The sequence below is a fragment of the Mercenaria mercenaria genome, chromosome 4, assembly GCF_021730395.1.
Source record: "Mercenaria mercenaria strain notata chromosome 4, MADL_Memer_1, whole genome shotgun sequence".
Classification (NCBI taxonomy): domain Eukaryota; kingdom Metazoa; phylum Mollusca; class Bivalvia; order Venerida; family Veneridae; genus Mercenaria; species Mercenaria mercenaria.
Window position 1 is genome coordinate 18,148,971 of NC_069364.1, and position 14,818 is coordinate 18,163,788.

The 14,818-nt window shown below is 33.9% G+C and overlaps 1 protein-coding gene across 2 annotated transcripts; it reads right to left on the minus strand.

Annotated features, from left to right (window-relative positions):
• Positions 1-311: 311 nt before the first annotated feature.
• On the minus strand, positions 312-13,722 carry LOC123551097 (uncharacterized). Of its 2 annotated transcripts, XM_053540588.1 has the most exons (7): positions 13,573-13,677; positions 11,718-11,804; positions 9,332-9,712; positions 3,153-3,500; positions 2,200-2,451; positions 1,536-1,644; positions 312-1,240 (listed from the first exon to the last, which is right to left on the minus strand). In XM_053540588.1, exons 3-7 carry the CDS (start codon positions 9,624-9,626, stop codon positions 571-573), a joined length of 1,674 nt encoding a protein of 557 aa, XP_053396563.1. In that variant the 5' UTR covers positions 9,627-9,712; positions 11,718-11,804; positions 13,573-13,677; the 3' UTR covers positions 312-570. The 2 variants fall into 2 exon arrangements, with proteins under 2 accessions (XP_053396563.1, XP_045195722.2); XM_045339787.2 differs by lacking the exon at positions 11,718-11,804 and having other exon boundaries at positions 13,573-13,722.
• Between the last annotated feature and the right edge of the window lie 1,096 nt (positions 13,723-14,818).

Here is a 14,818-nt window from a genome sequence, read left to right on the forward strand (position 1 = left end):
TTAAGGTTAAAAAATATTTTCATTCCTACATGATAAAATTCAAAGCTTATGATATGACATAATACAAAATAGACAGCCTGTATGGCGGTGATAGGAAATTAACATAGGCGTAGAAACAGGGAGTCGTACCCATTCCCCGACACCCCAAACCAACTTTGACAGTGGGCTTGTCTTCACATAGACAGCAGTGGAAGGCTTACATCCGCATCCACCTTTGCCTCATATCCATATCCATATCCACAGTCTGCATTAGCACTTATGGCTGAATTTGATATAATTTCAGCAACATTCACATAGTAAATACAAACTGCTATATTTTGATGATATATTTTCAAGCAAGTTTCAGTTTAAGTTAAACAATAGTTGACCTGGACAAAGTTTTATGAAACTTTAACAAGCTGTTAAACCAACCGCCTATTCAATTTTGATTCAAAATACTAGACTTGGTGGGAAACACTAGTATGATGTTTTATTTATTGTAAAGACATTTTAGTGTATAAACTCCTTAACTTGGTCATTCGTTTTTCTAAGTTTTCTAAAATGTCAACAGGGTCCTTATTTTTTCACAGTTCAGTGATTTGAATAATGTGTTAGGTGATCATATTCTTCCGTTTCTTCGAAAGTGTTATCTCCCTTTATTGGCTGACATTTAACATTGTCAGAAACTTCTTGTTGGATACTATCCACTTTGATATGACTGTACATATCCGTCGAGCGGCCATAGTTTATTGCGCTTTCCTGACCTTGTCCAAGTTTGATGTGAGAATAGTTGTCAACACTTTTCGATACATCTGTAAGAATATGTATGTGTGAATAGTTATCGATTTCAGATAGAGTGTTATATACGTCCTTCTTTTCACTACCTTTTACGACTTTTGTGTAGTTAGGTATGCGGTCATTATCTCTTATCAATAATGTCGTATCGTATGGTTCCTGGTAATTATGAACCGGCTCCGCATTTTTACGGGTATTTGAAATTTGTATATTTCCCTCTGTCTCAACTGGTTCTGTGTAAATGTCATCCACGGCCGCATCAGCTGGCTCTGAATATACATTGTTCTCTACTTTCTGAATATTTTCAGAAGACCTGAACGTAATATTAATCTCTTCACAACCATTTTCATAGGACATATTTATGATGCCATTCTTAGTCTTAGATTTCTTTCTCTTGTTTTCTTTATCATGAACGTCAGCATATATATTTTCCTTGTTCTTTGTGCGAGTCGGTCTGTTTAGTCTCCTGTTAATATAAATGGTGATTGTAATGAATAGACTTACATGTTTTACGTCTTTTTTTTACATCTTCTTACAGATTTTATTCTTATAGATGATTTAACATTTTGGGGTATGCACTTAATGATTAAGAATGTACATATAAGCTTAACAAAGTGATATTTAAAATGTTTTGTATTTCAAAATGTATTGAAGAAGATACAAGAAGTTTCTATGCTTTTATTTTATGACCAAAATATTTATAGTAATTTTTGTTTCACATTTTAATTATACGTTCGAAACATGTTGTTGTAAGTATATACCTTCTGTAAACAATATAAATAATTATAGCTATCAGAACAAGAAGCACAATCAATCCCGTTGACGCCCCAGCAATTGTTGAAGTGACGGAAATGCTATCCTCTGAACTGTCTGAAAGAAATCAATACAAGCGATTTCCAAAGCAGCTTAATTCTGCATTGTATGTCTCTGTTATTTCTTAAAACTGAACCATTTTTACACAAAAACATCACTTAAAATGATACTTTAAGATAAGAATGTTTCTCTTATTATGGAGATATGAATAGATTAGCTCCTATGTACAATTTAAAAAAGAAAAACTTAAATCATGCAGGAAATGATATGTAAAACACAATAAATTCAGCTTGCACTTTATTCACGATTTTACTTTTCACATATATTGACATATAATGATTAACTTAATGCTTTAAAGTAAGAATGCCTATAATTTATTTTAAGCAGGAATTTACATGGCAACAGTCTAAACTAGAGGGGCAGTGTAAAGGATGCTGCATATTTTATTACCTTTCATCAACAGAATCTGTTAAAACGAATTTTCTCTCATTCTGCGTGGCTTGGTTCTTTGCTTCTAAATGATCTTATTGTAGATTTGATTACATCTAATAAAACTTAAGTAGCTCTATGTGTATCTCGATTTCTAGCATTAGAATTGTCGAACTTACTTACCATCATAGGATAACGATGGGATGATGGTTGTTTGTTCTGGCACTTTTTCAGATTGCAATGGGGTAGATAAAGTTGTTTGTGCTGCTGCTGCTGTTGTTGTTGCTGCTGCTGCTGCTGCTGCTGCTGCTGCTGCTGCTGCTGCTGTTGTTGTTGTTGTTGGTGGTGGTGGTGGTGGTTTTGTCATAGTCATTGTCGTCGTTGTCGTCGTTGATGTAGACATATTTGAATTGCACTGCACACTCACGTTAAAACCTACATGAATTTTCAAAAATTGTTAAAGCCAACGTTACCGAACATGTTGTGCTTTCAGTTGAGACTTCAGAGAAACAGTTCAGTCTCTCTTAGATGATTACATTTGTATATGTCGTTCTTCTATTAAAATTAATGCTCATTTATGGAAAGTTTATAACGACAAAACATTGAAAAAATGAAACAATCCATTGAATTTTCCTAAAAGATACTTTGATGGCTCGGTAGTCTAGAGGAAACTTTCTGACTGTCAATACAGAGGTCCGGGGTTCGAATCCCGATCCCTGCACTGATATATCTGAAATGAAATTTAGTGTATCCCGCCAGTTTAAGTGCCCAGCACTGGTTCTTCCGATAAAATAGGGTTTTGCATGTATTGGTGCTATACACTGGACACGATAAGTAACAGGTTGATTGTTCACAAAGAGCTAGACTAAGTTAACCGGACATGACTTATCTAAAAACCACTCTCTCTCTCTCTCTCTCTCTCTCTCTCTCTCTCTCTCTCTCTCTCTCTCTCTGATCTTATGGCTTCCTCAGGTTTAATCCCCCTGGTCTGAATGCGTATGGTAGAGGATGAATTTCATGCCCTGTGTTTATACATATGTGAAGCAGCTTTTAACGTTTTCATGATGAAAATGTTGCCATAAAAAATATCTATCAAATGTTCCACTTCTTATGGACAAGAGAGGAATAAATAATACCTTCTACATGTATCCAAAACATCCAAAAATCTTCTGGTATGTTACTGCCAATTAAAACTGTTACATTAATTCTGTTGTTCGTTTTGCTTATCGGTCTGTTATACACAGAAGAATCTGTGCCGTTTTTCCAACATTGAAACCTTTCATCATCATCGACAAAAACTGAGCTGTTAGCACAATAAACGTCACTGTAATAAGGTCTGTAGTCAATAACTGTTATGTTTAAATATCCCAAATCCTCCTCAATGATACAGCTACAGTGGCGAGGGATAAAGTTATTATTAGTCAGTGATATATGTAATGAGTCTGTTGTCTTTCGCCATGATGAACACATATCTTCGAACAGACCTGCATACAGTTAGGATTTTATGATTACAATACCAATATCTTAATAAATCTCAATAGCGAATTTGACGGAAAAAAAGATAAGTTCGTCAGAAACTCAGAAACCATTTTGTTCAATTAACATGACAATGCTTTTGTGCATGCTACGAATCCGATTTTAATAAATGACTAAAGTAGTCATGCTAATTTGTATGCATTTATGTATCTCGTCCTAATTCACGCCTAGTTTTTGTGTGAAGAACAACCACCATGTGAATATGAGTACAGTTTTCTTTTATAAACACACTTTACATTATTGAAAATTTCCGTATTTAATGCAAAAAAAAATGTACAGCTATTTTAATGAGATTTCATCATTTCACAATTATGCGTATTAAGTATGACTACAATGTATATTAATTTCTTTGCAATTACTATTACACGGCTACTAAACCCTAGCGCCATCACCAAAATGTGGCGATAAGGAAAAAGACAACTTTCAGCGGTATGTGAGTTCAATTTATATTTTACGTTACATTTTCGTTGATATAAAGCCAAAGAACAATTTTACTATTATCTGACTGTAATTTCGTTAAGATATTATGTAAATATTGTGGTGTCAAGAGCTTTTCTTATTCCAACGTTTGTAAACTTTGGCATCTATGGAGTCCAATTAAATTTCGATGCATGGACATACTATATGAACATTTTTGTGCAAGCAAATGGTCTAAATGTGTATGATACTCACACAGACATACATTAGTACTAATAAAATCTCCCGGTAAAGAAATACAACAGCATTTTAAAAGTGGTGTAGCTTTCGCACTAGTGATGGCGCTATACAGTAGTGGTGGCGCTGTGGCGAACGGTTAGCGTTAGCACGTCTGACTACAAATAAGTAGTTTTATTCATGAGAAATAAGGAATGATTACAGGGATTGCCATTTGCCTTTTTGGATTTAATGTCTTATTATTATTTTAGAATCAAGAGAAACATGTGTGTGAATAACGATTGAACGACTAAATTTTTGATAACATTATAAAACTTTTATCTATTCAGGTATTATGCTGACACTGCTTATCTGCAGATGAGAAGTCTCGAGGGGAAAGTAGACCTCTCCTAACAAGTAAGAAGCAGAACAATATCTCGCCAAGCCTTTTTCCCCGAAGGGATAATTAAAATGAACACAATCATCCCACTGAAGGCAAGTTCTACAATATAAACACATCCTCCTCCAAAATACAACCGCTCAAAAAGGGCTTTATTTCTTCACTGATCAAAAAAGATAGGTCATAAAACTGAAATCATGTTCCAAATAAGACAAGACTTTTGACAAGTCAGTCACTTTCAAAGCAAGAAAAACTTCAAGAAATGAAACACATTCCAACCATGACAATGAATATGTAAACGCACATGAAAATATTAGCGAAATAGAGGAATGCGAAAATTAATTGTATTGATTTGGGGCAGGTGAAGACTGTCATTAATTAGGCCGATAAGTCAATTGATTTCTTGCTTTTTAACAAAGAGAAAATCATTTCAGAAGTATATACATGTTCCTTAAATGTTTTAAACAGAAAACGTAAAAACTTAGATTCTTTCATTTTGGAGACGCGGCCAGGAAAATTTCACATGTATCTTGTTTCTAGAAGAAATACAATGATTAAAACACATTGAGTTCAGCTGATTAGACATGTATAACGATGCATGTCTCGGACGAAAATGGCCATATGAAATATTATACGGTAGACACTATTATTTCGGAAATGCTTAGCTACGAATTGCTGTCTTTTCCGTTTGTGATTTATTTTATTGATTAGAAATATTTTGGTTATATGAGAAATAAAACTGTTCAATCTGTTCAGATCTTAAATAAGGTAGATGTGTACGTTGGTAGTCGCAGCCGAACTGAAATCGCCTAGCATAGTCACAGCGCCACCACTACTGTACAGTGCCATCACTGATGCGATAGCGCCACCACATTTAAAAATACTGGTATATTTCTTTTAAGGGACATTTCATAACTGCTAATGTTTGCATGTGTAAGTATCGTACATATTTAGACAAACTGCATGCGCGATAATGATCTTATAGTGTGTCTATGCATCAAATTACAGCTCGAATACAGATATATCAAAAAGTATGATTTCGCGAATCCAAGGAAAAGCTCTTGACACTACATTTTGTATAATATTTTAAAGAAGTTACAGTCATACTGTAGAAAAGTGTTCTTACACGAAACTACATTCTCCGATTTTTTAAATAAATTTCATCAATCAAGATATAGGACAGACTGTAAACAGTTAAAGTTTGCAACTGGTGATAGCTGCACTACAGAAATGTCGAAGCTCTCTTCCTTATCACCACTTCTTGGTGGTGGCGCTATGGTTTAGTAGCCATGTATTACTGTAAGAAGAAACTTGAGAAGTCGCTTTAAACGATGCGTTACTGGTGTAAGAAAAAGCATAAGGTGTGTTATATACCACAATATTCGTCCCTAGTTTAAGAATCAGTTCAATGTCTGAGCAGCATCAGGAGTCAAGGTAATCAATATCTATATGTCCATAATTGCCGCAATAGAAGTTGAGGCACGTATTTCACATGCTCATATTTCGGTAACATTTCTGATCAAACGTAAGTTTCTTTAATGAGTTTGATTAGCTGTTGGTAGTAATGTAACTCTGCATACATTAAATGGGGAATAAATAAATTGTTCTAGAATCATGACCATTTTTTTTATTGAGTCCTTAACAATAAATGCATACTTTGTTATCAGTTTACGTTCTTCTCAACTGATCCAAATACATATAATATTTTTCACACAAAACTTATAAAAGGTATCAGATAAATGAATTGTCAACGAGGGCAATTTGGCTTCTTTTATTAAATTTCTAAACAAAACGTGTTTCGTTCAGGCCATTGTTGTTTCTTTTCCTCGCCCTATACACTGGTAAGGGCAAAATGTGAACACACGATGCGAAGATACGATGTGATCGCCCGATAATTCGATCCGAAAACGCAATAACAAGACACGAAGACGCGATATTAAATACATCGTGGATTAGGCTGGGTAATGATCCTGTAAAACTTTAAATATTTTGGATCTTATTTTTATTGAAATCTGTGTCTCACTGTTAGCCAAATTTACGGCCAAATTTACGGCAAAGGAGTTCATTTATCAATCGCTAAGTTTCATGTATTTCATTCGCATAGTATATATTAGCCTTTTCGTTTGTCAGTCTTTTTAGTTCAACAATTATCATATGACGTAGGTATTTAATAATACATGAAATATGTTTTAGCCAGTATAAATGACATTTCAGTACAAACATAGGACAGGTATGGAAGCCCTGGAGGGACACTTTACTTCCATACTTCTTACTTTTGATTTCTAACTTTTGCAATTCCCACTTTTTACTTCCTGCTTCTTATTTCCACATTTCTGACTTTTAACTTCTGCACTTCTAACTTCCTGACTTTTGACTTCTGATTTCCAACCTCCACACTTCTTACTTCCGACGTTTTGACTTCTTACTTCCTTCTTATAACTTCTGCACTTCTGGTTTCTAGCCTCCCCACTTCTGACTTCCAACTTCCTGACATTCGACGTCTGATTTCTAACTTATATACCTCTTACTTCCGACTTCTGAAGAGGGAAAGTTGGAAGTCAGAAGTTTTGAAGTTGAAAGACGGAAGTCAATAAATTAGAAGTCAGAAGTGAAGAAGTTGAAAGTCAGAAGTGTGGGAGTCGAAAGTCAGAATTAGGAAGTTGTAAGTCCGAAAAAAGAAGTTTGAAAGTAGGAGTTAGAAGTCAGAAATCAGGAAGCTAGCACTTAGAAGTTGAAAGTTAAAAGAGTGGAAGTTAGAGGTCAGACGTGGGGAAATTGGAAGTAAGAAGTGTGGAAACTTTTAGTAAAAACGTAAAGTTCGCAAGTTGAAAGTTGGAAAGGTTGAAGTCGAAAGTCAGAAGTCAGGAAGTTAGAAGTCAGAAGTGTGAGAGTTAGAAGTTGGAAGTAAGAAGTCGAGAACTTGCTAGAAGTGCAGAAGTCAGAAATTAAAAGTAGGAAGCACGGAAGTCAAATGTCCCTCCAGTGACGGATATTTGAGGAATGCCTGATTTGACTCCTTCTTTTCATGGAAAAGGTATCCTAATTCTATCATAAGACTTAGTCGACTAAGCAAATTTATTTTATTTTATTTAGTTTATTTATTTATTTTATTTATTTTTTTCTGCGGTTCTCCAAACTTTATAATATATTTTTCTCTGCCTGAGTTAAATTTTGTAAGTTTTGTAAACGCATTGTCAAAAATTTTACTTCATTTACAGCTTAAGTTATACAAGTACATTTTCCCATGAAAATGATATACAGTCTAGCCTGCATTAGCGGTCACCTGTATATAGTGTGACTCTGCTTGGAACAGTCACCTTCTTATAGCCGCTCTGAAAGAATATCAAAGTTATAACATTTACGATAGCAGCGTTTTCTTAATATGTAAAACTGCAATGTTGATTTATATCAATGACAAATTGTTTCAAATTTATGTCGATGTGTAAAACTAACACCCTGTACAACCCACACCGCCCCCAGCCCCAAAACACACACCATTTCCCAGAAACATGCCTTGGTGAATTCTCTTGCCTGTTGCGGCACTGGTCTTCAATTATAGCCGTGCAGTTTATTCTATATCAGAATTAGGCAATTAGACGATATTTTCATAAAGCATTTATCTGGCTGCTAAAGGCAGGTAACTGCTGAAGAGAGGTTGACATTAGAACAGAAAGTCAATAGGAAGTAAGCTGACTAGCTGTTTAAGACAAGTGACTGCTTAATACATGTGACCGCCCAGGCAGGTTCAGCTGTAATAATATTCGCATTTGCTTTGCAATTGTTATGCGCAAATAACATATAACAAATTTGCGTGTTTTGTAAATTGCACAGCGCAAATAACCAATTTGCAATTAGTTCATGGATTGGTAAATAATGGTCTTGATAACAATTTACTTAAGTCTTTTTGTTTTAAACTCAGGCATTTCGGATGAACAACTGCGCCACAAGACTGAATTTAAGAACAACCTTGTGTACACAATACATATACATTTCATTCCATATACTCAGTTCCAAAAGAAAGTATGCACTTTTTAAGTTTAAATATTTCAAAAAATTCCCCGACGTTTTTGTTTCATTTTTTCATACACTAACTCTCAGGTATAACTCAAAATCTAAAATGCACACCAATTTGTTTACGAACTGATTTAAATTTTGGTACCAAACATTATAAGTTTGCATGAAAATAACCGAGAAAAAATAACAGAAAACTAAGTGCACACTTTCTTTTGGAACTGAGTGCATACCGGAACTTAGAATAATTTTTCAAGGTCAGTACCGCGTATGGGTAATGATCAGGCAATAAGTAGGTCACTAAATACGAACATAAAATCCTGTTCACACTACAAAAGCAATGTTAATTCTACAACATTCAAAAAACCCCATCAGATGTCCTGTTTGCCTAGGGTATACAACCAAGAACCAAGCATTGTTATATTACCACCTGTTTTATCAGTACTACATACACTGCTTTGTTCGGCGTGGAGTTTCCTTTTGCTGCATCTTGCAGCAACTTTCGTACTTGTTGATCTTAGGATCGTGTGGTATGCTCTATTTTCACACTAACCACAAAATACGGACAAAAGAAGGTTGAACGTTATGTTTGTTACTAAGTGTGGTAATGCAGACGATATGACGATATATTAATTACTAAAGTATTGTCTGGTTATTTGCATAAATCATATTTATTACTAAACTTATAGCTGCACAACTTATACAAAATATAGTACATTCTAGTTGTTTTCTTACCTTCTGCTATACAATTGTAGGATATTTTGACAAACCAAATGTATTGTATACCTCTCCTCTGGTTTGGTATGTTTACAGTAGAATTAAACTCGCATCCATTCTTTTTCGAACATGTTTGATACAGTCGGGTTTTAAATTCAGTAAAGTCTATATCCCAATCTGTCACATCTGATCCAGCATCCGGAGAGCAATCCTTACATTGCATCCTCTCAGGTCCAGGTTTTGTCTTTTTTGTATATTTTATGTCATTTATCATTATTACCTTTTCTGATTCACATGATAACTTCTCAGACATTTCTTGACAAATATTGCTTTGGGTATCATTTTCATTTTGTAAGAAACATAAGGATGACGACTGGCGTTGGGAAGAATTCACGAAATCTGAAAAACAGAATGTTTTTTTTTATTTTATTCATGTTTTAATTTTAAAGCAGACTTGTAATAATGTTTCAACATTAACCTATATTTTCGCGGGATGGATTGAATTTAATGCGAGTTTTATATTTCTGGAATTTCTTAGCAAGTTTACGTAATTTACGATGACACTACAGGAATTACGGAAGCAAGTTATTGTCTATTTCATAAAGCTTTATTTTGATTTATTGTTTATGTTAGGTTTACAGGCACACCGACAGACATGAAGTCATACGGCGACTTTTTCAGTTACAGGTGGTGGATGACCACTCAATTTACCACTCTGGCCCCGTGTTCACAAAACATTTTCAGTCTCAGCTGAGTTTGATAATGAAACTTTATTTGTCATTTATATCTAAATAGCATGTTTAAAACTAAATTTTAAGTTAATAACTTTTTTCAAATGACTTTTCATTATTGATGGTCAGTTTCAATTGGAATTAAGTCTTGAAGTTTTAGTAAAATTGATATTAAAATTTAAAGCTCAAACTCGGCTGAGACCGAAAAATGCTTTGTGAACACGGGACCAGGTCATTATTTCTGGCGTAGATGGACAGGCGCTGAACCATCAACCTTCTGCAAGTCAGTTTGTGTTGTTGATATTTGTTAAGTAGGTTATACATAATATCTCAACGAGCAGTATTAAAATTCTTATCCAAAACATTAAGTAAGTATTCATCGATAAAAGCATCACGCACACTATGCAGAATTTGTGACCTAGTACAGATCTTGCGCCCGTTTCGTCATGTGAACTTTAAAACACCCCCGCAAAGTTTACATATAGTGTTTGTTATACGCAAAGCAGTACCTTTGGCAAATAGTTACAAAACCTTTACAAAGGGAAAAGAGTTGACACTGAAAACTTTACTTTATTAAGCACCAAGAGCCCTAATCTGCATATGAACCAAATCCTGATAAGTATGACGAATGATATAGATGTTTCATCAAGTAAACAAGACTAAATGGCAAGTTCTAAAGCACAAAAATCCCTCTTAAATTCTATTCTTTACATATATAATTTTTACAATATATTTTTGTTAAAATGCTTAAGGTTGCGATATAATTTCATTTGTTACCATATTTTCTATTTGTATAGATGACAATAACAAAAAATCTATCTTTAAATCAAAAAGTATATTTTCTGAAAAAAAAGCCATTTCATACAGTACCATTATTTTTAACATTACTTTGTGAAAGCACACTGAGTTTATAGACCTATAAGTACTAAGTTCGGCAAAAGTCAATTTAGTCTTGGGAACATGCGATGCTATTAAATGTCTTTGACCTTCCGATTGACTTCAATAATTTGTAAGAATAATGGATATTTAAAAGTGTTGCCTGTTTTAGAGAAGTCCACAGAAAAATCAGATGTCAGTCAACGCATAGTCTCGATAAAACAATCTTGATGACACTGTGTGTAATTTAATTTGTTCTGCAGAACAAAGTGCATTGCAAAACTTATAAGATCTAATTATAGGTCTGTTACATTAACAGTTATGACAAATACATGTATTTAAAATATATTATAGATATATTGTCGTGTAACTACATCTCTGACCGTGTGGAAACACATAATGTACACATTAACTTTTTTACTTACTACTTAAAGCCAACAGCGATTGTGGAATACAATAGGATGCTGTAGTTACAACTTCTATGTTTTAGCATGTTTGTTTTCTAAAACAAACCTATCGGAGTCAGGTTACGTCATATGATATACTAGTTTTTCAAAGCGAATTGTTTTTTAGGATATTATTAGTTGCACTGATTGTTGGTGACAGGATACGGGATATACGCTGTCGAGGAATACGGGATATACGCTGCCGAGGAAATGGATTTGCCCGACAGCATCCCCGACAGCGTATATCCCGTATCCTGTCACCAACAAGCTGTGTAACGATTTCATCTTGCCGACTACCCTTTACTTACATGCTATAATCGACACATTTTGTAAAGTAACAAAGCTACTTACAGTGCAGACAGGAATCCTGCAGTCATATGTTTGGTCATCATGTTTTGTTTATAGTTGATTAACACCAGCCAAAAAATGCCCAATGACCTGTATTTTGATTAAATCACAAAACACAAAAGCGCATTTAAACAGGTTATGAACTGGTTTAGATCAGAAACACAAAGAAGCTTTCTGTTCCATTCTTTCGAAAATCACCAGATTTCACGATGTCAGAAACGTCCTGAAACTTTGGCTTTCATCCCGTTTCCTGTTAAATCCTTTATCTTGCACGTAGATTAAATGATCTTACAACAAACTGCTGAATAACAAATATATCAATTTCTTTGTTTTACGATGATTTAACTTAAACAAAATTTCAACGTCCGTGTGTCCCATACAGAGTTATTCCGCTTTTACGGCTGACTTTTCTCAAACTTCACGAGCCTAATCTAAGTACTAAGTAAGAGAATGAAAACGGCAAGGAAACAAACACTAAATTTACGCTCGGAAACTATATCTATCGCTGGAGCTAATTAATAATCTGGTTTGATTCTATTACGCCAGCGATATGGCAGCCATTTTGTCTAATCAAATTTCATATCTGAAATGTGCTTGCAGAATATGGATTATATCCTGTCTCCACGTGACGTCTATTGACCAATAGAAATGCAAGAAACTTGTAGGAGGCAAGTTAAACTGAAATATTATGATGAATATCGTTAATTTTTAAATTTAATTCAACTTGAAATGACAGTTTTGGGAAGTGGTCAACAAAACCGTTAACTATATATATACATGTATATACTTTTCATACATTTTTGTATACCCTAACTCCTTGTTTACGTAATTTTCTTGTATTTTGGAGCAAACCGTTTTGATATATGTTCGTTTAAATATATCGGAAGTGTGGCAAGACTATTCCAATATTCACCCATATACACCATTATGTCAACAGCTTGTGCAAAACATTCATATTTCGTGCGAATGTTCTCGTATGCGTATCTGTAAATTTAGCCATCTGTTAAACTGCATGATTCAAAGAATATTTGCCAAGCGAGGGGAGAAAAACAATCATTTTTCTTTGCTATTTTTGCTGTCTTTGCTATTGTACTACGTTGTCCAAAGCGCTCTTGATATACCCTCTTTATAAATGAACGAAACTAATGACAAGACATTTACAAAATTATTTTTAGCTTATAAGGTTTTTCCTACCTTGAAATACCTCTGATGTTTTACCGACAGCTGGATCATGTAGACAATCATTTTTTTTTTACATTCTTTGTATATTTTTACGCCATATCATCACTTACAAATGAAACTTACAGTGATATTTGTATATGGAAAACACTTATCGATATCTTTTTCTGTGTTGTATATTTGACGACAACTGAAACACTGTTTTCTCAATTTATATAAGGTTTCTGATAAGCAAGTGTCCTTCAATGATTAATGAAAATAAACATTTCTCGAGTTCTTATTACATAAAATAGGCAATACTGGTATATGACTGTCCTTACATCAAACTTAAACAACTAAACATATCTTAGTATAAAACCACTGTAGACTGATTTCATTACTTATTGATGATAACTTATTACGTTAAATCCGTTAAGACGAGGGCTCTTTAACAGAAGATACTTTCTATGACCTGCTTGGTGAATCGTGTTTCAACTTTGCATTTAGAAGTACATAGAACAGAATAGAGTCAAATATTACATGGAACATGTCTAGGAAAGCCAGCAAGCAAACAAACTATGTACAAATCAAATATATATCTTACTTTTCATACTTAACTATTTTCTGAAACCCGTCATCACTAGATTATTTGAAGAACATTTTGTAAGACGTTAAGGTAATGTATAGTTCAAGAATTTACCTGTGAATATTGTCAAAATCAGAAATAACTTTACTATTTCCATAATGGTAATTTCAATGAGAAACCATGCATTATCATTTTAGCAACATTTTCTTCCGTGTAGCCTAACTTAATGTCAATAAACAAGCAGTAAACCTTTATTATAGTTAAACTAAACACAATAAATCTGTATCACAACTGATATAAATTACGCGATAAGGGACAGTAAAGAAAAGTGACATCGAAAAAGGAAGATCTAAGTTGTTAGAGTGTTATCTTTGTAAACAAAATTTATAGGGAAGAAAAGAAAGTCAGGTATTGGGACGCTATCACCTGATTCAAAATGAACATTATCCCACACAAGCGGGAGGTCGTGTGTTCGATCACCGGCCGCGTCATACCAAAGATATAAAAAATGGTACCGGTACAGTAGCTCCCTGGCTTGGCGCTCAGCATTAAAAGGGAAACTAACTTCTCTTCCTTCATATCCTTTTAGCGATGGATTCCATCAAGAATGGGATTTCGAGGGTGATTAAAATAAGTTGTAGAACTTGCTTCACAATTGTCTAGTAAAAGAAGATCTTGGAGAGCATTTATATTTTTTCAGTTTAGTCAGCAAAGATATTTGAAATTAGTTTTATTATGTCATTTTGAATATAACGTTAACATTTAAAATATTTTACGTTTGATGCTAGGTATTTCTCCTTATTCTATTCTATCAAATAAATAATAAGTCAATAATAAAGGTAACATTTAATAGTAAATTGAAAGTTCATATTTCGCCACGTTAGACCTACTAGTACCAGACCAGAAAGACGATGCCACTGTACATGTTATGTCCTTCCACTAGGTATACTGTGAGAACCATGGTCATCTTCTGGAAAATATACTAGCAAATGGTTCTCATAGTTTGAAGTGTGAAATCATGACGACACCAACGCCATTTCGTACAATGGTAAATATTATATTCCTTTCACTTTTACGTTCTTTAGGCAGAATTTTCTTTATAAACTTTTAGACGTATTATTCTTAAGCTCAATAAAAAGATGATGTTTTAAGATATTTTTAGAATTGTTCTGGCACCGTTTTCATAATTATAAAAGAAAAGTTGTACATATTTATTAAATAAGATGCAGAAAAAGCTTATACATATGATATTATGATATTATAACATGAACATTTCGAGTTACTAAACACTAGGAAGAAGGAAACAGTGAAGTTAAGAACTAGATATTTATGGACAGACAAGCACCATGTTTCGCTTACA

Bases quoted from the DNA above. Each gene is read 5' to 3' on its own strand.
- LOC123551097 (XM_045339787.2), bottom strand. From the start codon at position 13,615: ATGGAAATAGTAAAGTTATTTCTGATTTTGACAATATTCACAG. The intron at 2,452-3,152 runs GTATTATTTATT...AAATTCATGTAG, and splicing joins GTTTTGGATACATGTAGAAG to GTTTTAACGTGAGTGTGCAG. The intron at 1,241-1,535 runs GTATATACTTAC...TTATATTAACAG, and splicing joins ATTTATATTGTTTACAGAAG to GAGACTAAACAGACCGACTC.